The sequence below is a fragment of the Felis catus genome, chromosome F1 (assembly GCF_018350175.1).
Source record: "Felis catus isolate Fca126 chromosome F1, F.catus_Fca126_mat1.0, whole genome shotgun sequence".
Taxonomy (NCBI): domain Eukaryota; kingdom Metazoa; phylum Chordata; class Mammalia; order Carnivora; family Felidae; genus Felis; species Felis catus.
In genome coordinates this window covers 11710149-11734475 of record NC_058384.1, presented here as the reverse complement: position 1 = coordinate 11734475, position 24327 = coordinate 11710149, and the positions used below count along the sequence as shown (strand labels likewise).

The window sequence follows — 24327 nt, the reverse complement described above, 5'->3', positions numbered from 1 at the left end:
AGGGCGGGGAGGAGGGAAGGAGGGAGAAGGAGAGAGAAAGTGCACAAGCAGAGGAGGGACAGAGAGAGGGGGAGAGAGAGAATCCCAAGCAGGGTTCCTGCTGACAGTACAGAGCCCGACACGGGACTCCATCCCACAAACCATGAGATCCCGAAATCAAGAGTTAGAAGCTTAACTGACTGAGCCATCCAGGTGCCCCTAAAATTTTATTTTATTTATTTTTATTTATTTTATTTATTTTATTTATTTTATTTATTTAATTTTTTTTAACGTTTATTTATTTTTGAGACAGAGAGAGACACAGCATGAACGGGGGAGGGGCAGAGAGAGAGGGAGACACAGAATCAGAAGCAGGCTCCAGGCTCTGAGCCATCAGCCCAGAGCCCGATGCGGGGCTCGAACGCGCGGACCGCGAGATCGTGACCTGAGCTGAAGTCGGACGCTTAACTGACTGAGCCACCCAGGCGCCCCGCCCCTAAAATTTTAAATTCTGAGCCAATTTAAAAAAAAAAAAAATTAAGGTCTTAGTTCTTGAGACCCTAGGACTTATTTTTTGTTTATTATTTATTTTGACTGTTACTGTCAGTGCAGAGCCTGACCCGGTGCTTGATCCCATGAACCGGGAGATCATGACCTGAGCCTAAATCAACCATTGGATGTTTAACCGACTGAGCCACTCAGGTGCCCCAACCCTAGAACTTAATGAAATTTTATTTTTAATTAAATTTGAATCCAGCCTGGATAAGAAAGAGTCTTTATAGATTTATCTTATAAGCATTCTCTTACAATTCGGTTTGAATTTCGATTTCCAGACGACTCGTGTAAATGCTAAGTAGGGATTTTTCTAAATGTTTGGGAGAAAAGGGTACTATTTTTGGCTGCTGCAAAATTGGAAGTACATTGCATTAGTAATAGTTCTGCTTCTGCTCATCTATCAGTAAACAGCATGACACTGTATATAAATTTTTTTGTGTGCATGGAGAATGAGGCTTTATTCAAAGAGAGGTATAGTGTAGTGGCTGAGGGCATGACAGGTGAGGTCAGACTGCTTGAGATGGAACACACAGATCTGAAGGTTACATAACCCTTATATACATCGTGTGACTTATGTCATGGGGTTGTTGAGGGGATTAAATGAGATGATGGCATGCAGGTCCTAGAACAATATTTGATATATCAAGTGCTCAATAAATGTTACGCATTTTTATCATTGATGAGTTTATCTTCAACGACACTTTTTCAGGGTATTTAATTTGCGCAAGGTTTAGATTTTAAAGAAAATACATCCAGGAGGTCTTAAGTGTTGAGTTCTAAGCGTGGCACATTCTGTGTCCTTTTATTGGTTGACTTTTGTTCTGTTTTGTTTTGTTTCAATATAGTTCAACATGGATCGAGTTAACGTTGAAGAGTTTTATGAAGTTTATAAAGGAGTAGTGTCTGAGTATAATGTAAGTATCAAAGCGAATGTGAGGCATTGGTACTGAAAACAGTTGTGTATCTTAAATGTTGGGGATCTCATCTGAAATTTATTCATAATCATGAAGGTATTTACGAGTCCACCAGTTGCTAGCTGATCATATCCAGTGACTGAGGCATTCTTATCCCTGAGAGCCACTGGATCAGCTATTAAAATATCATGTTGTTTCATTTATGAAACAAAAATATACAGGCATGCAAGAAAATCACGAAAGACCTTGCTGGCATAGTGACACCCTTAAACGTTATCTATGAAGTTAATAATATTCTCAGGGTAGAAGACTCTCCAGGATGCTTTAGAAAGTTAAAAGCAAATAGTTCTTAATGGTACAGTAAACTCCACAGCAGTATTTAACATCCATTTTAATGGTATAAAGGTAGGTAGAATCATCCGAAAATATGGCTGAGACTGAAGAAGTATATTTATTTTATTTTTATTTTTTTAAGTTTATTAATTTATTTTGAGAGAGAGAAAGAGAGGGGGAGGGCCAGAGAGAGAAGGAGACAGAGAGAATCCCAGGCAGGCTGTGCCCTGTCAGTGTATAGCCCAATGTGGGGCTTGAACTCACAAACCGTGAGATCATGACCTGAGCCAAAATCCAGAGGCTGATGCTTCATTGACTGAGCCACCCAGGTGCCCCTGAAGAAATACTTATTTTTCTGGGAAAGCCTTTATCTTTCCTTCTATTCTGAATGACAGCCTTGTTGGACAAAGGATTCTTGGCTGCATATTTTTCCTGTTCGGCACATTTAATCCCTTCTGCCCTGCCAAGTTTCAGTGGACAGGTCTGCTACTACCCTTGTGTGTGCACCCTTGTAGGTTAAGGACGGTTGGTCTCTGGCTGCTTTCAGAATTCTCTCTTTAGCTTTGTAGTTTGCCAATTTCACTATGATATGTCATGGTGTTGACCTGTTCCTGTTGATTTGGAAGGGAGTTCTCTGTGCCTCGTGGACTTGGATGCCTGTTTCCTTCCCCAGACTAGGGAAGTTCTCAGCTATAATTTGTTCAAATAAACCTTTTGTCCCTGTCTCTTGCTTTTCTTCCAGAATTCCTATGATATGGATACTGTTTGGTTTCATGGAATCACTTAGCACTTTAAATTTTTTTTTAAAGTTTATTTTTGAGAGAGAGAGAGAGACAGAGTGCGAGCAGGGGAGGGGCAGAGAGAGAGGGAGACACAGAATCTGATGCAGGCTCTAGGCTCTGAGCTGTCAGCACAGAGCCCGATGTGGGGCTCAGACTCGTGAACCATGAGATCATGACCTGAGCCGAAGTCCGACACTTAACCGAGTGAGCCACCCAGGTGCCCCTGGAATCACTTAGCTCTTTGATTCTCCCCTTGTGATCTAGTAATTTCCTTTCCCTCTGTTTTTCGGCTTCGTCATTTTCCATAATTTTATCTTCTATTTCACTTGTTCTCTACTCTGCTTCTTCCATCCTCACTGTCACTGTATCTAGTTAATTTTGCATCTCATTTATAGCATTTCTTTTTATTTTTTAATTTTTTTAATGTTTTTATTTGTTTTTGACAAGAAAGAGACAGAATGAGCGGGGGAGGGGTAGGGAGAGGGAGACACAGAATCTGAAGAAAGTTCCAGGCTCTGAGCTGTCAGCACAGAGCCTGATGCGGGGCTTGAACTCACAAGCCGTGAGATCATGACCCTAGCTGAAGTCGGATGCCTAACTGACTGAGCCACACAGGTGCATTATAGCATTTCTTTTTTTTTTTTTTTTAATTTTTTTTTAACATTTATTTATTTTTGAGACAGAGAGAGAGCATGAACAGGGGAGGGTCAGAGAAAGAGGGAGACACAGAATCTGAAACAGGCTCCCGGCTCTGAGCTTTCAGCACAGAGCCCAACGCGGGGCTTGAACCCATGGACCGCGAGATCATGACCTGAGCCGAAGTCGGACGCTTAACCGACTGAGCCACCCAGGCGCCCCGCGTTATAGCATTTCTTAATTCATCCTGACTAGTTCTTAGATCCTTGACCTCTACAATAAGACATTCCCTGGGACCTACAATGCTGTTTTCAAGCCCAGCTATTAGTCCTACGACTGTTATGCTAAATTCTTGTTCAGATATATTGTTTGTATCTGTTTTGCACAAGCCTCTGGCTGTCATTTCTCCCTGAATTTTCTTTTGAGAATTCTTCCCTTTTGTCATCTTGGTTACGTTTCTGTCTTTTGCGTGTTTTAACAGCTTGTTACATATCCTGCACTGGAGAGTACTACTATATTAAAAAGGGGTCACACACTGTCCAGGGCCTGGCACTTCAGGAAGTGTTTTTCGTGTATGTTGCATTCACTCTGTTGTTGCATTTTTGCTGCTCTTTCCCGCTGGTGGGTCGTCTCCAGAGCTCCCCCTTGCTTGTAGTGGTGGGGTGTTCGGACCTTCAGCCAGGTGTGCTTTGATTTGTTTGTTGAAGTAACCGTGGAAGAAACGTAAAAAGTCAGGGGGAACCTGATCCCAAACCAAAAGAAAAATCAAAGGGGAGAAAAGAGGGTGAAACAGAGAATCAGCTAAATCCAGAGAAAGAGAAAGGAAAATAAAAAAGAATAAGAGAGAGAAAAGGTGTAAAAAGAATAGAGTGAAAGTGCCGGCTACCCAGCTTCCCTCCGGACAAAGTTGCAAACAGTTGAAACCTCCGGGTTTCGGCTCCCAAGGCTGTTTGCAGAATAGAAACTGGCACTGTCCATATTCTTACTCCCCAGTCTGTGGTTCGGAGAGGTTTTCCTGTTGTACTAACTTGATACTTCAATTTCACAGCCCTCCTCTCTCTCTCCCTTTTTGTCTCTCCAAAGAAGGGGTTCCCTCCCCTCTGTGCCTACTCCGTTTTATCTCGCCCAGTTCACGTACCCTCCCTCCTTCCCATCAAGCTGTCTCCCTCCGTGTGTGGAGATGCTTTTGCTCTGCAGGTTGATTTCCTGGGGGTTTCTGGGGGTTCTGACCTCAGTACAGCTGTGCTTGAGGGACAAGGGAAATCCCGGTCCCCCTACTTCTCCGCCCTTTGAACTCCGCCCCTCCCCTGAAGAAATAATATTTAAAAGGCGGTGTTTAGAGGGCAATGAAATACATTCTTGAAAACAAATGACTATATTCAAGTAAGCCAAATATTGTTCTTGAAAATAACACATAATATTTTATCAAAATTAGTTTCCTTCCCCTCTGTATCAAATCATCTTAGATTTATTTGTGCTAGTGGACTGCCTCCTGACCTAGGTTCCTTTAAAGAGAATTTTGACTTTTTTTTTTTTTTTGCCTAAAGGTTACTGTTCCTGACAATGAGACTAGATTCCCTTCTTCTCCCCTTCTCTATGACTCTTCCTTTCAACTGACCTTAAAAAGGAAAAATGCACTGGTTTGAACCTTTGTCTTATTTAGTCCTACAGAGTAAAGACCAATTGTGAAATAAATTTCGTGTTCAGCATACTGGTGGTTTCCACCCTGATTGAGAGGAACCAGAGTAGTTTTCCTTCTTTTATAGCTTACTAACTCTAACCTTAATCTTACCTGCTTCTTCATTTTAGAGTTATGGTCCGTCCTTCCTTCCTTCCTTCCTTCCTTCCTTCCTTCCTTCCTTCCTTCCTTCCTTCCTTCCTTCCTTCACAAGCAAGCACCTGCAAACCTTCTTTTATTTGTTCAATTTTACTTTAAAAAATATGATTGAAAACCTCTACCTTCCTTAATCCATGTTATATCATAGCTTTATATAAGATTAACTGCATATAAGATAAACTCATGGAGACATATCCTCTGATCCTGAGTTATATTATCATACACTATCACACAGTATTGAATTTGGTAACAAATAGTTGAGGACACTAGTATTCTGTGTACCTATCTCAGGTGGACCACATTTCCCTTTGGGAAATAACTTAAAAAAAACCCTCATCTAACTTTAATGTCTCCTATATTGTGCTTTAAAATACTACACATGTAATTTATGTTTTACTTAATATATACTCGTGGAGTTTTTTTGATTTCGGGATTTGGGAGTTAAAACTAAAAACATCACTGGGTGGAGGTGACACCCCTAAGAAATCAGGAATTTAAGTGACAGTAGCAATATCATACTTTAATGTCAAGATATCCCAGAATAATTGGTGTTGATGCTTTCTTCTGTCTGATATTTTCAGGAGTATATTCTCTGTAATTACTATTTAAATCTTATAATATTAATAACAGAGCCTGCTTGAGAAAAGGATATATGGGCTGTTTGGTAGAAAAAAACTACATTATTTCAGAGTAATTAATAGCCTCATGAGTCATTGTTAGTAACGCTTATCATCTTTTATTCAGCTTGAAATGGTTTATTCAGTGTAAAAGAAATATTTCAAATCATAATTGGTTTGTAGTTGTCTCTTAATGGGAAAATGGGGTGTCTACGTGAACCGGAACATTATCCAGGTATCTTTAGGAGATGTTCTGTACTTATAGGATATAAAATTTTATTGCAACTAAGGAGAGCTGTTTCTTTGAAAATGTTATCCAGAGGGAAATAAGGATGTTTTTATTCAAGGAATATTTTATTGACGTAAATAATCGGGCGGTATATTATCTCTAATGCTTTTAAAGTTCTTTTCCCACTTAAAATTCTGTTTTGTTCAAAGTGTAAGGGTCTGGATCCATGCACTGCAAATGCATATGGTTGCGGTATCTTTCACTGCTTAATTTGGGACACCAAAAATTGGCTAGCAAATCCTGAGTGTCACTTGTTATCGTGACAGTTGTATATCCCATCAACACTCTTAGTTCTCATGACCGTTAATATTCGGAGCTTGAGTTTAAGTTCAAGGAAGAGGTAAATTTTTAAATGCTGCCTAGTACTATGTGTCTCTTAACTTTAGGAGGTTTATCTAATTCAGAAAGAAGAGCCTATAAAAGTAATCTTAAGAGGCAACCTAAAGGGACAGAAACAGGTGATCTGATTCTTACTCTGTCTTTTCGCATAAGACTTTACCCTGCTTGTCTTCAGATTCGTGTTTTAAAATAAATGATAAGACCTCTAAGGTCATAACAGCGAGTCCATTCATTTTATTAGCCTAAACTTAAAGATCTGTGGGTGAAATGGTCCTCTTAAATGTAGGATATACAGTGTGAAATAGGACGACATCACTGACATTGTACCAGATACTATACATGAGTTCTAGGGGTTCCCACATTCCGTGCTTCAAACTGTGTGTAGACTTTTCTTATCTCAAAATTCAGTGCAACCAACTTTCAGCTTTCTGAACTCAATTCCCTTCTCACCAAAAACTTGTGGAGTCAGGTGCTAGGTTCAAATGCCAGTCTACCAGTTGTGTGGCCTTAGACGAGGTATTTGCCTTCTTTAAGCCTTAGTTTACCCATCTATAACATGGAAATAATTCTATTATGTACTTTATGAGATTGCTGTGATAATTAAATGAAAAAAAATCCCGTGAAGGAGTTTCACATATTGAGAGTACTGAGAGAGTATTAACTGTTTTGTTATTACTATCGCTATTATTGTATTTGACCTAATTCCTTATAGTAGATTCGGTGTTGATCATTTATACTTGCATTTGCTGCGTCAGCATTTACAAACACAAAAAAGTGATAATTCCTATCTTATTGTATTATCACGATCCACTTATTTACTACATAGACTGTCTGCTATGTGCCAAACAATGTGTTCGATGCCAAGAATACAGAGGTGAACAACAACAACAACAAAAGCACACTATCTGCATTTATGGAGCTTATGTTCTAGTGAGGATAGGTATTAAATCAGATGATCCCATCCTAACTACCTAAAGGACAGGAGTCAAAGGGCTGTGAAGGAAACAAGCATGTTCTTTTTTGGTTTTGTTAACTTTTTACTTAATTAAAAAACCTAGGTGACTTGAGAATTTTGTTGAGTCCATTTCGTTTTTTTAAGCAGCACATTATGCTTTTGATAGAGTCCTTTTTCCAACGTGTTTTTTCTTTCCATGTTGTGCATTTGCATAGCGTTTTATGTCTGTATTTTTAACGGTATCTGTGATTAACACTGAAAGGCAAGGAGAGACACAAATGAAAGAAAAGCAGGCAAAATTCACTCCTTTTCTTTTTGGATAACACATTCATGCTGTCTACTGCCCCTGCTGAGAACTTGGCCGTTGACATTTATTCATAGGCAGTACCTCAATGTCATGAGACAGAAGATCAGACTCAACGTAATTATCCATAAAAAGTCAATTACATATGACCTTTGTGAAATAGCAAAGTGACTTCAGGGGGATACATTTAGGGTTCTGTGTACCATCTTAATCGTGAAGCGCTTCCCTCCTCTTTCAACTTCTGAAATTTCTATTAAGTATGATGACTGAGTTCCAATTAATATTTAAATAGTGTTCTGTAATAAATTACTTTTATTTTACTTTGTCATTATGTGCCGCCAACTCTCCACAGTCTGGCCTCCTCTCTAATTTTCTCTAGTCTCCCTTCTCTCCTGATAGTCATGCACATCACCTGGACTTCTGCCTCAAAGTCTTTATATTTATTTTCATTTCTTCCTGAAGTATTATTCCCCATGTAGAGAAGAAAAGAACATTGACTGAGTGTTCCAGACACTGAGAGGCTCTTTTCTTTGGTCATCTTTTTCATTATACCGCTTCATGTACAGATAAGAACCTTAAAACAGCATCCTTCCGTTCCCCCTCTTCTTATGTGTTGTGGTTGTCCTATGTTTTATTTCTATTATAAACCCTATAATGCATTTTTTAATATTTTTGCTTTAAATAAATATCTTGCACACCAACTAAAAAATATATTTGCCCACATGTTTACCATTGTTCTTGCAGATCCATGTTTTTGTCTGGCATGATTTTTCTTCTATCTGAAGAACTTCCTTTAACATTTCTTACGGTATAGGGCTGCTGGTAGTGAATTCTGTCACATTTTTTCTGTTGGAAAAAGTTATTTTTCCTTCATTTGTGAGAAATCTCTTCCCACCTGGGTATAGAATTGTAGATTGACAGATTTTTGTTGTTGTCATTTATGTCCTTAGCTTTGTTCTACTGTTATATGTCTTTTTTTTTTTTTGGTTGTTTTTAAAGGCTTTTTTGTTACTGAGATTTTTGGTTTTTTGGTTTTAGCCAATTTAATTATCGTCTTACTGTACTTTGCATTTATTCTTGGACTCTGTTGCACCTTCTTGGCTTATGATTTTCATCAAATTTGAGTATTTTTTAGCAATTCTCGGAATAGTTATTCATCACCCCTTCTTTTCTTCTGGGAATCCAATTTATATATGCATATGTTAGCATGTCATTGAAAAAAATTATTGTGGGATATTTGTATCCATTCTTCTATCTCTCTGTGCTTGCCTTTTCTATTTTTAATTTTAGAGAAAGAGAAAGCACCTGAGCATGGGAGAGGGGCAGAAAGAGAGATTGAATCTCAAGCAGGCTCCACGCTCAGTGTGGAGCCCAAAGCAGGGCTCAATCCCACGACCCTGGGATCATGACCTGAGCCGAAATCAAGAGTCGGATGTTCAACTAATTGAGCCACCCAGGCACCCCTCTGTGCTTGTTTTTGAATAGTTGGTGTTGCATTTCCTTATATTTATTGTCCTTGTGTTGTATTTTATTTTGTCCATCCCATTCAGTGTATTTAATTCAGATGTAGTTTTTATCTCTAGAAGTCCCATTTGGGTTCTTTTTTTAATTTTTTTTATTTTTTTAAAGTGTATTTGATAAAGTGTTACATTAGTTTCAGGTGCACAGCCTAGCAATTCAGTAGTCTACTCTTTGGGTCTTTTTAATGTTGATTTTCTCTGCATCGTGTCCATGTTTTCTTCCTGTAATTTGAGCAGATAGAGCCTGTTTACATTAGCTCTTTTAACATTCTTATGTAACCAACATCATTTCTGTCATTGTTGAATCTGTATCAATTTATCGAGTTTTCTTCTAATGATGGTTCATATTTTCTTACTTCTTTGTATGCCTGGTAATTTTTATTGGATACTGGATGATGTGCAGTTTATAGTGTTAAATGGTAGGTATGTCATATTCCTTGGAAGAGTATTTGATGTAGTTTGGGCACTCACTACGTTACTTGGGATCAGTCTGACCCTTTCAAGACTTGCTTTTAAGCTTTAGAGGATGGATACAGAGCATTCCATATATAAGGCCAACTGTCACCGTGCAGTACCCTTCTGAGGACTCTACCCGATGCCCTGTGTATCGTGTGAGGGCTTTCCAGTCTGGCTGATGGAAATGCAAAGTCTTCTCAGCCTTGTGCTGTCTCTGCAGATGGTTTCACTTACTGCTTCTGGTAGTTCTCAGCCTTGGCTGGTTTCCTCTACATATGTACAGACTCTTAGCCAAAAACTCAGGTGAACTTCTCTGCAGATCCCAATAGCTTACTCTTCCATAGTTCTCCCACCTCCTCTAGTAGTCTGTCCTCACATTCTAGCTGCAGTGGCCTCCCTGAATTCCAGTCTTTATCTCTTCTCCTTAGTGAGAGTGTTGGGCTCTGTTGTGTTTCCTCTCCCTGTCCCATTGTCTGGAAACTTCCTCCAAGCAGAAAGATGGGCAGTCATGTGGCTTACTTCATTTGATTCCCCTGTCTCAGGGGTCATACTGTGCTGCCTGTCACCTAGTCTTTGAAAACTGTTGTTTCTACATACTGTCTAATTGCTAGGTGTTTACTATGAGATCTAGTCTCCGTTTTCTTCATTTCTGAAAATGATTATGATTTTTGAAAGCGTCTTTGGAAGAAACACTTTGGAATTTGTATCCTTAAAAATGTTCATTCGAGGGGTGCCTGGGTGGCTTAGTTAAGCATCCGAATATTGATCTCGGCTCAGGTCACCATCTCACAGTTTGTGGGTCCGAGCCCCATGTCACGCTATGCTGCTGATGGCATGGAGGCTGCTTGGGATTATGTCTTTCCCTCTCTCTGCCCCTCTCCCTCCCTCCCTCCCTCCTTCCCTCCCTCCCTCCCTCCCTCCCTCTCTCTCTCTGTCTGTCTCTCTCAAAAATAAATCAATAAACTTAAAAAAAAATGTCCATTCAACAGAACTCTATTTAAGAGGATGTACCCTTTAGAAGGAAGAGGTATGAGAAGACCATTTCAATTAATGGAAGTGCCAACTGGTAAAGCAGCACATTAAAATGATGTTAGTAGGTTAGATCTCCATTCCTATGGAGATGAAGGAATATACCTAAAACACATTTTTGCAGGAAAAACCTGGGAGCTTTTGGCATGTGGGATTCATGAGAATTCACAGATAACTAAGATTTTAAGATTTGGAATAGTGGTGCAATTGAAGGAGGAGGAGTAAAAGATCATTAAATTTTACTAACTTTTACATTATATGTCATAGGAGATGGTGACAGAAATGTATTCCGGCCCTTGTGTAGCACTGGAGATTCAACAGAATAATCCTACAAAGACATTTCGAGAATTCTGTGGACCAGCTGATCCTGTAAGTTGGTGTTTAAAATGTTAATCGAATTTGTTCTATTCGGTAGCTAAATATATCAACAGTCTTGATTAAATTTCTTCTTTACAGGAGATAATACCAAAATGACCACATCAGACAGATTTTTATTCAAACTAGCGTTTTGGAGAATTTTTTAATATAATACTCCAAGAAAAAAGTGAATTTTTTATTAGCCCTGTGACAGTATAAAATGAGCAGAAACCTTTACTGTGGCATTTTCTTTGATTGTGTCTTCTTGCTAAATTGTCTAGAAAAGTGAATTTATCAAGCACTCTGATAGAAATTATCTAAGATATTAATTGTCCTTTGACATAGGGAGGCTCTAAATAAAGCTCTCAGTGTGAAGAATATTGATATGGTGGCCTCATAACCAGATGCATAATATGAGCAGTGGGGCTTATATGAAACTTGATATTCTCTAGTGTCCTTTTCATTTTGCTTTGGGTTTCCTTCATATGGATATTGGGTGGCAAGAGGGGTGAAGAGGAGGGAGATGGGGGCTGGAAAACAGAAGTAGCATTAGAATACACATGAGAAATCTCCATGCAGATGATAAAGGCTGAGTAGGATTATGGGAAGCATTACTGATTTTCAACACTGTAATTTAAATGTATTCTCTTTATTTTATTTTCACTTATAAATAGTTTATTGAAGATGAGCATCCAATTCAGTTTAATCCAGACAGCATTTATTGAATTCCCTTAGATGTAGGACGGCAAGTTAACAGCACCTATTGAGAAGTCAACTTGTGTAAGAGTGCTTGCTAGATTTTCCCCGGAGGGGAAAGCAGTCCACCCATTCTCAGAGATCAAAGAGCACACACATGATGATCTTTTAGAACACTTGCAAAGAAACACACAAATAAGGACTAAAATATTGTTAGTTCAGGTAAAATGCAAATGTTGAGGGATTGTTGAGTAAAGGAGCAGATAGAGGAAACAAGGTAGCAAATGCTGGTAGAGATGAGTGAGAGATGAGTAGCCTTAAAAACCAGGTTAAAATGCGGATTCTGTGTAAGTGGAATCCCATGTAGTAAGAAACAGCAATTCCTTATATTTAGCTTAATTTTGAGCGTATGGAGTCGTTCCCTTGACTCCATTGGAAGTCCATTGGAAGGCGTTAAAGGTAGGGGCTCTAGAAACAGTTAAGAGCAGACCTGATGACCTCATTAGAGAAAGAGGTGGCAGGACCTACTATATGTCTTGTCAGGGAGAAGGAAGAATAGAAGTAAGTCATCAATGTGGTTGTGAAAGAGTGATTATTAAAACGTGATTCTGATGTAGAGGACATTAAGAGAAAAGGGTGATGATGTTGAGTGTTTATCGATGGTTAATCATAAGACATTAGCAAGGGATACTTTTTGGTCATATGAATGAATAGATCTTGGTGTTCGCCATTTTTGTATCTGATTTCTGTTGGCCAAGACAGCTTTTTGTTTATTGATTCTTTAAGATAATTAAAACGGTGGGTTGAACGGCTGACTGAACATATGAGCGAATTAAAGAGATAACTAGAACAGAAGGAGAATGAGATGTTTGTTCTTTCCGTCATTCAGTATTTACTGAATCTGTGCTAGTATTTGTGAAAATAAAGATAGGAGTCTCAAAGAGCTTACAGTTTATGAGTGGACAGTATATGAAGTGGCTACTTTCCATGTTCTGTGCCAATTGTAGAGTTAGATGCTTGCACTATGTATGACGGAGCCCAGAATATTAGCACCTAGCTCAGCCTGGAATGGGCGAAGATAGATTCTCCTCTTGAGGCTCAGAGTCTTGAATTATATACTAAGTGTAAGTGCAGGGTTTTAAGCAAGATCATATGCTTTTGATCTCTCTCTGTATATATATGTATACGTATTATATATACATATACATATACATATATACACATACACACATATATCTCATCAGAAAAAATACCATTAGTGGTTATAGTCAAACCATTTTAGGGGCAATAAAATGGCTCTTCCAGTTTGTTCCCAGGCTTTGGTTTATTTTCTTCTTCTCCTCCTCCCTTTCTTTCTCCCTTTCTTTCTCCCTCTTCTCCCACCCCTCCAACAAAATTGTAAGCATTGAATGCTCACGGCATTGAATGCCGGTCACTCTGCTAGGTGCTACTCTAGGTTTATAGAGATGATCAAATAAACGCAGTGCTTATCTTTGAGGAACTTACGGTCTAGTTTTAGGAGGTGGAATTGATGAACGGCAGTCTCACTTCAAGCTGCCAGTGTGCCAGTCTACTCAGGTACTGTATTACATTGAAATAATTTAGAGACTCATTTCGTCACTGCACAGCCATTTCCACATCTAAGGAGAGACTGTGGGTTATGATACATGTAAATATAATTAGTGTGTGGGGAAAATGCCAGGTATGTCATGGCCGTACAATGAACACTTGACAGATTAGTAAAAGACTGGCTGTATTTTTGTGCACACCTAACATCTGGTATTAACTCATTATTTAAAGAAGAATTTTTGTTTTGAGAGAGAGACAAAGCACGCACACGAATAGAAGAGGGGCAGAGAGGGATAGAGGGAGAAAAAAATCTTAATTCAGCCCCCTCCCTGTGAGGAGCCCCACAAGAGGCTCAATCTCACAACTGTGAGATCATCATCTGAGCCGAAATCAAGAGTCAGCACTTAAACGACGCCCACCTGCCCCTAAAAATATTTCATCTACTCAAGTGGGTTCTTTTTCTCTTTATTCCTTTTTAAGATGTAGAACTACTTTGTAAGTTGATTCAAAAGAAGGTTTAGCCTTATAGTGACCATTAGGCCACTCTGTCACTGTCTATGTTGTAGATTGACATCACTTTCATCACTGATGTCTGCACTGTTGGCAGATTCTTTCTCTTATAGCTGGAAGGAAGCGCACATTGTGTACGAACAGAATTTCTTCCAGTCTGTCTAGAAGTGGTCTGAAAGAAGGGGGTGGTTTATAAGACAGTTCCCTGGTGGGGGGGGGTATATTAGGCTTTCCACTTTTATTTATTTACTCTATCAAAAATAAGAGAGAAGTGAAATTTTATTAAAATTTCATGTACAGATTGATAAGAGTACATGTATATAATCTACTAAAAATACGTACATGTTTTGACGTGTTTACGTATTTTAACGATAAGGGTGCTTGAAAAATGTTGGCGTCTACTGCGCAGAAAGGAAAAAAGATCACAACGCGTTTCTTTGTAGTTAGAGAAACATTCACTCACCACACCATCATCTGCAAAAAATCCATCTACTTAGGCAGGAAACCTAAGATTTGCCTCTGGAGGAGGTTTCGATTGCACCTGCCCAAGAATTTCACTGTTGAGTAGCTTTGCAGTTTTCCTGCTGAGCCATCAGGAAACTGAAAGAGCCACCAAAGAAGTGGTAAATTATCTGGAAAAACTGTGCAGAATATATTTGTTCTTGGGCTGATGGGGATGACGAGCCAAATACCCTTGCATACGTAGGTCTTGTTTTATGACAAAATATGTTTGTCAACTATTTTATGTAAAGGATCCTGTTTAAGAAAATCTGAATTTTTGGTCAGGTGATTATCTATCTTCAGGGGCTTTGAAAACGTTACCCCATGACCTGGTTGAATTAAGAGTCAGATATTTTGGGGGTGCCTGGGTGGCTCAGTCGGTTGAGCATCTGACTCTTGATTTTGGCTGAGGTCATGATCCCAGGGGTGTGGGATCGAGCCCCACATTGGACTCCGTGCTGAGCTTGGAGCCTGCTTGGGATTCTCTCTCACTCTGCCCCTTCCCCTGATTCATGCTGTCTCTGTCTCAATCAATCAACCAATCAAATATTTTCTCACACAAAAAGTGGCTTTTTAAAATTTGATGATATTTTCCATTCATTTGATTGTCACAGTGGTCTTTCACCGGCTATTGGGTAGCCTTTACTGGTTTTTCAGATTAAAGTCAAAGTATCCTGATAGTTTGAAATGCAGTTCTTTTTCCATGAATGTGCAGGGAGTTGTGGTAAACTTGCAAGAGAAATGCTTGGGAGTCAAAGTCTGTCGCTTCTGTTACCTATTGACCTGCTGGTCACATTCCTTTATTCATTGAAGGCTGGGAACCCCTGATTATATAGTCTTTCTCTTCATCCCAGTTCTTGTCATCAGATTGGCACAAGAACATCCATGTGAAAGATTCACCCAGTACTTGGCCTGAGAGCTGAATGGACAACTTCTGTCAATTATCTTTTATCATTCTGCTTCCCAGTTTTCTCCCATGACCATGCCCTATTTTTTGTTGACATCCAGAGCAGAGACATGTCTTCGAACTTCATCTCTATTATAGTAATGTCTGCCGTAGCTTTCTGGATTCCTTGGCCTCTTGATCCTCTTCCCAGTGTCCCTTTGACTTGACTGAAACTTCTAGGCTGTAGACCCTTCCATTTTCTGACACTGTAATGCCACTTTCTGACTTCCTTCTCTGTTCAACCTAGACTCCATTGTTCATACCTTTGCCCTTTTTATAGCATTCTCAGTGTCTTTACTCTCTTGTCCTTTGTCCACACTCCCAAAACCCCAAACTTAGATCCACTCAAGCGTGTGCCTACCTCATTCTTATACATGCACTGAATGGTCTGGTAGATGAATGTTATACTGTTGTATAGACTCATGTTGATGCAAAGTATGATCTCCAAACAAAGCTGGGCCAATTACTGTCCTCTAGAAATCTTTTTCTGTTCTTCTTTCTGCTAATTCTCAAAATAACAATGTTAAACCTCCATTATTTTCCTGGCCTTCTTACAATTCAGCCTCCTCTCCATAAAAAGATAGCATTATCTTCTATTTCACAGAGAAAAGGATGGTTATTAAATATGATCTCTTAAATTTCTGCCTTCACACCATTTATTTCTGAACTCACGCTCATTCTTCATTCTAGTTCCAAGGAAGTGTGTTTTCCTTCTCTGTTGAAACTTTCCACTTTATCCTTTTTCTCGTATCTTTCCTTGAAGACTTTGCCCTATTCTTCTGAATTTGTATTTTGCAAATAATATTTTTATTGTGATTATAAAAATAATACATGGCCATTACGGAAAAATTAGGAGTGAAATAAAGTTTAATAAAGGAAATGTGGCCCATAATATTATCACTAAGAGTTAGCAATTTCATAAATAAAATTTGGATCAAAATGTGTATACTGTTTTGTAGTTCATGATACCCTAGATAGTACTGAGCTTTCTGTCATGTCATTAAACATTCTTTAATGATATGATTTTACTAGATTGGTTATATGTCATTTTATGGTGTAAAGTAAGTTTTACAAAATAATACTTACGATAGGAGTCCAATTTCATTCTTTTTGCTTAACATCATTTCTTAAAGACACAATCCTTTCCTTACTGGGTATTCTTGGCTTCTCTGTCAAATATTAGTTGACCATATATATGAGGATTTGTTTCTGTGCTCTAGATTCTTTCCATTGATCTGTGTGTCTGTTTTTGTGCCAGTACCATACTGTTTTGATTACGATAGTTTTGTAGTAGAGTTTGAAATCAGGGAATGTGATGACTCCAGCTTTGTTTTTCTTTCTCAAAATTGGTTTAGTCAATTAGAGCCTTTTGTGATTCTGTACAAATTTTTTTTTCTATTTTTTTTTCTATTTCTGTGAAAAATGTTATTGGAATTTTAATAGAAATTGCATTTAATGTATAGATGGGTTTGGGTAATATGGACATTTTAACAATATTCATCCTTTCAATCCATCAACATGGGATATCTTTCCATTTGCTTGTGTCGCCTTCTGTTTCTTTCCTCAAAGTCTTACAGTTCTCAGTATGCAAATCGTTTACCTCCTTGGTTAAATTTATTCATAAGTATTTTATTGTTTTTGATGCTGTTGTGACATAAGATTGTTTTCATATATTGTTGTTACTGTGTAGAAATGCAATTGATTTTTGTATGTTTATTTTTGTACCCTGTAACTTTGCTGCATTTATTATTTCTAACAGTTTTTTTGGTGCAGTCTTTAAGATTTTCATATATTGGATCATAACATATCTACAAACAAAGACAGTTTTATGTCTTTTTTTCTAATTTGGCTGCCTTTTTTACCTAATTGCTCTGGCTAGGATGTCAATTACTGTGTTGTATAGGAGTGGTAAGATTGGGCACCCTTGTTCTATTTCTTATATAAGAGAAGGCTTGCCATGTATGGCCTTTACTATGTTGAGGTACATTCCTACCATATGAAAATTTTTGAGAGTTTTTAATCATAAAAGGAAGTTACATTTTGTCACCTATTTTTCTCCATTTGTTGAGATGTTCATGTGATTTTTTTCCTTTTACTCTGTTAATGTGGTGTATCATATTTATTGACTGGTGTATATTGAACCATCCTTGCATCCTAGGTATAAATTCCACTTGATCATGGTGTGTAATTGTTTTAATGTGGTGTTGAATTCAGTTAGCTAATATTTAGTTGAAAATGTTTGCCTCCATATTTATCAGGGTTATTGGCCTGTAGTTTTCCTCTCTTGTAGTGTCATTATCTGGCTTTGGGATTGGGGTAGTACTGTCTTCATATAATAAATTTGGGAGTACTCCCTCCTCTTCAGTTTTTTGGAAAAGTTTGAGAAAGATTGGCATAATTCTTAAGTTTGGTATACCTTATCAGGGGAACCTATCTGGTCCTGGGCTTTTCTTGTTGGGAGATTTTTGATTTCTCATTCAATCTCCTTATTGGTTTCTTCAGATTTTCTATTTCTTTATGATTCAGTCTTAGTAGGTTAGATATTTCCAGGAATTTATCGATTTCCTCTATATTGTCCAGTTTGTTGTCATATGATTGTAATAGTTTATTTGATCCTTTATATTTCTTTGGTATAATATCTCTGCTTTTATTTCTGATTTTATTTATTTGAGTCATTCCTCTTTGTATTATGTTGAGATATGGTCCCTCTAGACTTACCTTATTGAGAGTTTTTATCATGAATGGATGTTGTACTTTTTCAAATGCTTTATCTGCATCTATTGAAATGATCATACATGGTTTTTATTCTTTCTCTTATTGACGTGATGTATCACATTGATTGAGTTATGGATATTGAACCAGCCTTGCATTCTGGGAACAAATCCTACTTGGTCACGTGAATGATTTTTTAATATATTGTTGGATTCAGTTTGCTAGTATTTTGTGAGACTTTTCCATCTGCGTTCATTAGAGGTATTGGCCCCTGTAGTTCCTTTTTTTTTTTTTGATAGGTTTTTCATCTGTTTTTGGTATCAGTAATTTTGGCTTCATAGAGTGAATTTGGAAGTTTTCTTTCCTTTTCTATTTTATGGAATAGTTTGAGAAGAATAGGTGTTAACTGTTACTTAAATGTTTGGTAGAATTCACCTATAAAGCCATCTGGTCCTGTACTTGTTTTTTGAGAGTTTTATGATTACAAATTTAATTTCATTGCTGGTAATTGGTCTGTTCAAATTTTCAGTTTCTTCTTGCTTTACTTTTGGTAGGTTATATGTTTCTAGGAATTTGTCCATTTCCTCTAGGTTGTGCAATTTGTTCGCATATAATTTCTCATAATATTCTCTTATAATTGTTTGCATTTCTGTGCTGTTGGTTGTTATTTCTCCTCTTTCATTTGTGATTTTGTTTATGTGAGTCATCTCTCTCTGTCTTCCTTTTTTTAAAAGTTTATTCAATTTTGAGAGCGAGAGAACAGGGGAGGGACAGAGAAAGCAGGTAAGAGAGAGTCTCAAGCAGGCTCCGCACTGTCAGCACAGAGCCTGACACTGAGCTTTAACTCATAAACCATGAGATCACGACTTGAGCTGAAATCAAGTCAGATGCTTAACCAACTGAGCCACCCAGGCACTGCCCCTCCAAAAAAACATATATTTTTTTGATGAGTCTGGCTACAGGTTTATTGATTTTGTTGATATTTCCAAAGAACCAGCTCCTGGTTTCATTGATCTGTTCTATATATTTACTTCTATCTATCTATCTATCTATCTATCTATCTATCTATCTATCTATCTATCTATGTTTAAGTTTATTTATTTTTTGAGAGAGAGAGAGAGAGAACGAGCATGGGAGGGGCAAAGAGATATGGGGAAAGAGGATCCAAAGCAGTTTCCATGCTGACAGCAGATAGCCCGATGTGGGGCTCGAGCTCATGAACCGCGAGATCATGACCTGAGCCGAAGTTGTAAGCTTAACTGACTGAGCCAGCCAGTCACCCCTATATCATTTATTTTCCTCTAATCTTTATTATTTCTTTCCTTCTGCTAACTTTGGCTATGTTTGTCCTTTTTCATTTCTATCTCCTTTAGGTGTAAGATTAGGTTGTTTATTTGAGACTTTTCTTGTTTTTGAAGTAGTCCTGTATTGCTATAAACTTCTGTCTTAGAACTACTTTCGCTACATCTCAAAAATTTTAGACCATTGTGTTTTCTTTTGCATTTGTTTCCATGTAATTTTTTATTTCTTCTTTGATTTCTTGGTTGACCCAGTCATGGTTTACTAGCATGTTATTTTACTTCCATGTATTTGTGCTCTTTCCAGATTTTTTCTTGTGATTATCAGTTTCATAACATTGTGGTCAGAAAACATGCATGATATGACTTCAGCCTTTTTGAATTTGTTGAGACTTGTTTTGTGGCCTAATATGCATTCTTTCTTGGAGAATATTCCATGTGCACTTGAAAAGTATGCGTATTTTGCTATTTTGGGATGGAATGTTCTGAATATGTCTGTGAAATCCATCTGGTCCATTGTGTCATTAAAAGCCACTGTTTGTTTGTTGATTTTCTGCTTGTAGGATCTGTTTGCCAATATAAGGGGAATATCGAAGTCTTTACTATTGTATTACTGTCAAATATTTCCTTTATGTTTGTTTTATGTATTTGTGTGCTATCATGTTTGGTGCATACATATTTTCAATTGTTATATCTTCTTGTTGGATTGTCCCCTTTATTATGATATAGTGCTCTTATTTATCTCTTGTTGCAGTCTTTGTTTTAAAGGCTATTTTGTCCAATACAAGCATTGCTACTCTGGCTTTCTTTTTTTTTATTATTTTTTAAATTATTTTATTATTTTTTAATATATGAAATTTATTGTCAAATTGGTTTCCATACAACACCCAGTGCTCATCCCAAAAGATGCCCTCTTCAGTGCCCATCACCTACCCTCCCCTCCCTCCCACCCCCCATCAACCCTCAGTTTGTTCTCAGTTTTTAAGATTCTCTTATGCTTTGGCTCTCTCCCACTGTAACCTCTTTTTTTTTTCCTTCCTCTCCCCCATGGGTTTCTGTTAAGTTTCTCAGGATACACATAAGAGTGAAAACATCTGTCTTTCTTTTGACATCCATTTGCATGATAAGTGATTCTCCATCCCGTCACTTTCAATCTCTAGGTGCCTTCCCATCTGAAATGAATCTCTTGTAGGCACATATAGATGGGTCTTGTTTTGCATGTTTGTTTTTTGTTTTGTTTTTTTAATCCTTTCTGTCACCTTATGTCTTTTGATTTGAGCATTTTCATTCAAAGTATGATAGATATGTATTTATTAACATTTTATTTGTTTTGTGGTTCTTTTTGTAGTTTTTCTCTGATTGTTCTTTTGTTCTCTTTCATGGTTTGTTGGCTTTCTTTAGTAGTGATATACTTGGATTCCTTTCTCTTTATTTTTTGCATATCTGTTACTGATTTTTGATTTGTGATTACCATTCAGTTTGTATTTACTATCCTCTGCATCTAGCAGTCCATATTAAGTTCATGGTCACTTATGTTTGATCACATTCTTTACTCATGTTTCCCCCACATCTTAACTATATGGTGCCATATTTCACATCCTTTCATTTTGTGAATCCCTTGTATGATTTTTACAGGTATATTTATTTTTACCACTTCTAGATTTCCTACTTTTCATACTCTCACTTATGGTCTTTTCTTTCCCAAGGAAAGTGTCCCCTTTAACATTTTTGTAGGGCTTGTTTTCACTTGTCATGAATGAACTCTTAGTTTTTGTTTGAGAACCTCTTTATCTCCTTCTATTTTGAATGATAGCCTTGCTTGATAGAGTATTCTTAGCTGCAGATTCTGCTGGTGTGCAAAGTTTCTGCTGAAAAATTTGCTCAGGGTTTTATGGGGTTTCTCTTGTATATAACTGTCTTTTTTGCTGTTAAAAACATTTTTTTTTAATCACTATTTTTTGCCACTTTAATCCTATGTGTCTTGGTATAGACCGCCTTGATTTTGTTGGGGATCTGTGCCTCCTGGGTATGAATATCCATTTCCTTCCCCGCATTAAGGATGTTTTTAGCTATTATTTCTTTAAATGTACTTTCTACCCCTTTTCTCGCTCTCATTATTCTCAGATCTGTATAATATGAATGTTGTTATGCTTGGTGGAGTCACTGAGTTCTCTAACCCTATTCTCATTTTGCAGAATTGTTTTCTCTTATTAGTTCATCTTGGTTATTTTACATTACTCTGTCTTCTGGGTCATTAATTTGTTCCTGTTTCCTCTAGCCTGCTATTTTTTATCAAGTCTATTTTTTATTTCTTCATCTCTGGTTCTTTTTTTAATCTCTGTGTTAAGGGTCTCACTGATGTCTTCCACTCTTTTCTCAAGTCCAGTGAGTATCTTTGTGATTAGTACTGTAAATTCTCCACAAGGCATATTGCTTATGTTCATTTCACTTAGGTCTCTTGCTGTGGTTTAGTCTTGTTCTTTCATTTGGGACATATTCCTCTGTCTTCTCATTTTGTGTGTCTCTCTGTGTCTGTTTTTTTGTGTTAGGAAAATCATTTATGTCTCGTCACAAAGGTAATGGCCTCAAGAGGAAGAGGTCCTGTAGTGCCCTGCAGTGCTTTGTCCCCTGTTCTCCAGGGCTTGGTGCTTCAGGATGTGTCTCTTACATTTGTTGCATATGCCCTGCTGTTGTTTCCTGTCTGCCTTTTCCTTCAGTCCAGTTGTCTGCAGAGGCTCCTTTTGTCTGTTGTGAGCAGTGTTTGGTCCCCAGCTTGGTGGGACATGTTTTAATTTGGTGTATAATGGTCTGCTTGGAAAATGAGACCTGCCACGGATGCCCCTAGAACAAAAGCACCCCTAGCCAGGAGATGATGTGTTGGTGGGGATTGTTCCAGTTTTCTAGGGAAAGGGACCCACCTTATTGGGACTGAGGCAAGCTTGACGAGAAAGGGCAGATCCATCAAAGTGTGGGTGGTGGGAGGGGATTTCGTGTAAGCAATTTGGGTACAGAGTGTTGGCGCAGTGCTGGTTCCCACAGGAGACCTTGTGTTTATGCTGAGGGGTGGGGGAGGGAGATGTCACTTGCCACCTCCTTTATTCCTGGAGGGGTCTCCCTGTGTTCCCAGCTTCTATGGCCAAGCTCTAAGATAAGTAAATAACTCTCCCTCTCATGGGCCCCAGGAATTTTTCAAACTGCTGCTTCTGTACTCTATCTCTACTGGCGGCTTCTTGTGCTGTCCCTTCAAGGGGTGGGGACTCAATTTTGCAGAACTGAACCTGCTGATCTTTTAAATTCCAGGCTTTAAGTCCCACTGTTTGTAAACACTCATGAAATTCAGCCTCTCTGACTTTCAAAGCCAATGTTATGGGGATTCATCTTCCCCATGAGGGCTCTCCAGTGTGATAGTCTGTTTATTACCTTCCCCTGTGCCCCAGCCTCATTTCCAACCAGGGACAGCCATGGTTGCCTTTGCCCTTTCTCCCTCTTTTTATGGCCTCTTCTCTACTTTTCTCTACTTTTACTTATGGAGTTGGTTCTGCCAGTCTTCAGTTCATTTACTGAATTATTTACACTCATGTGAATATTAGCTTGGTGTATCTGTGGCACGACGAGGTGGGCTTACTGTCCTAGTCCACCATCTCCTCAACGTGTACCTGTATAATGACTTTCTTTGCCTTTTGTTACAGTTTTTGGCTTAAAGTATATATTTTTTTCTGTATAAATATTGCCACCCCTGTTGCATTTTGGTTTCCAGTTGCGTGGAATATCATTTTCCATCCCTTTACTCCGAGCCTATGTGTCCTTAAAGCTGAAGTGAGTCTCTTGAAGACAGCATATAATTTGGTCTTGTTCTTAAATTCATCCAGTTACTCCATGCCTTTTGATTGGAGAATTTATCCCATTTACATTTGGAGTAATTACTGATGGGTAAGGACTTACCAATGCAATTTTATTCATTTTCTGGTTGTTTTGCAGTTCCCATGTTCCTTTCTTCCTTTTTTGCTGCCTTTCAGATATGTTGATGATTACCCATAGTGGTAAGCTTTGATTCCCTTATCTTTGTCTTTTGTGAATTTGCTGCAAGTTTTTGCTCTGTAGTTACCATGAGTGTTCTATAAATATCTTAATGACACAGTAGTCTATTTTCTGCAGGTACAAACTTGACTTTTCTTATAATCAAAGTTCTACTTTTACTCCCCAATTTTGTTTGTTATATCACAGGTTACCTCTTTATATTGTGAATTTGTTAACAACTTATTATAGTTATTTTGAATACTCTTGTTTGTTAATCTTTGTACAAGAATGAAGTTAAGCTATATACACCACCATATTACAGTATTAGAACATTCTGAATCTGACTATGTACACTTATCTTTATCAGTGTGTTGAATATTTTCATATTTTTTCAAATTACCCTTTAGCATTCTTTAATTTCAACCTGCAGAACTTCTTTCAGTATTTCTTATAAGTCAGGTCTGGAGGGATGAACTCCCTCAGCTTTTATCTCTCCCTTATTTCAGAAGGACAACTTTGCTTGGATAGAGTATTTTTCATTGCTAGTTGCTTTTTATTTTCTTTCAGCACTTTGAATATAATCATCCCACTCTCTCCTGGCCTCTAAGATTTCTGCTGAGAAAGTTATTGATAACTTTGTGGAGATTCCCTTGTAAGTTACAGGCTCCTTTACTCTTGCTGCTTTTAAGTTTCTCTGTCTTTGATTTTTGATAGTTTTATTATAATGTGTCTTGCAGAGGATATGTTTAAGTTGAGTTTATTTTATGATCTAAGTGCTTAATGAACTTGGATATCCAAATCTCTTCCCAGATGTGGGAAGTTCCCAGCTATTCTTTTTTTATGTAAACTTTCTATTCTTGTCTCCCTCTGAGACTCCAGTAATTTGCAGATTATTTTTTTTTTATGGTATCCCATTGATTACATACACTTTCTTCCTTCTTTTTTGCTTTGTTCTCCTGTAACTGGACAATTATTTACTTCCTGTCTTTCAACTCATAGGTTCTTTCTTCTACTTCATCCATTCTGATATTGATGCTCTATGGTACCTTTTTCATTTTATTCATTGTATTTTTGAGCTCCAGAATTTGATTCTTCTTTTATGATTTCTACCTTTGTTAATCTTCTCATTTTGTGTGTGTATTTTGTTGTTGTTGTTGTTGTTGAATTGTCTCTCTG

At 37.8% G+C, this 24327-nt stretch overlaps 1 protein-coding gene across 2 annotated transcripts in view; it reads left to right on the top strand.

Moving 5' to 3' along the window:
• The window catches only part of NME7 (NME/NM23 family member 7), a 260452-nt gene that overhangs the window by 124234 nt on the left and 111891 nt on the right, over positions 1-24327 (top strand). For both annotated transcript variants that reach the window (XM_045048905.1, XM_019821576.2), the window contains exons 9-10: positions 1380-1448; positions 10813-10914. In XM_045048905.1, coding sequence (XP_044904840.1) covers positions 1380-1448; positions 10813-10914 — 171 coding nt within the window. The remainder of the gene's footprint in view (positions 1-1379; positions 1449-10812; positions 10915-24327) is intronic.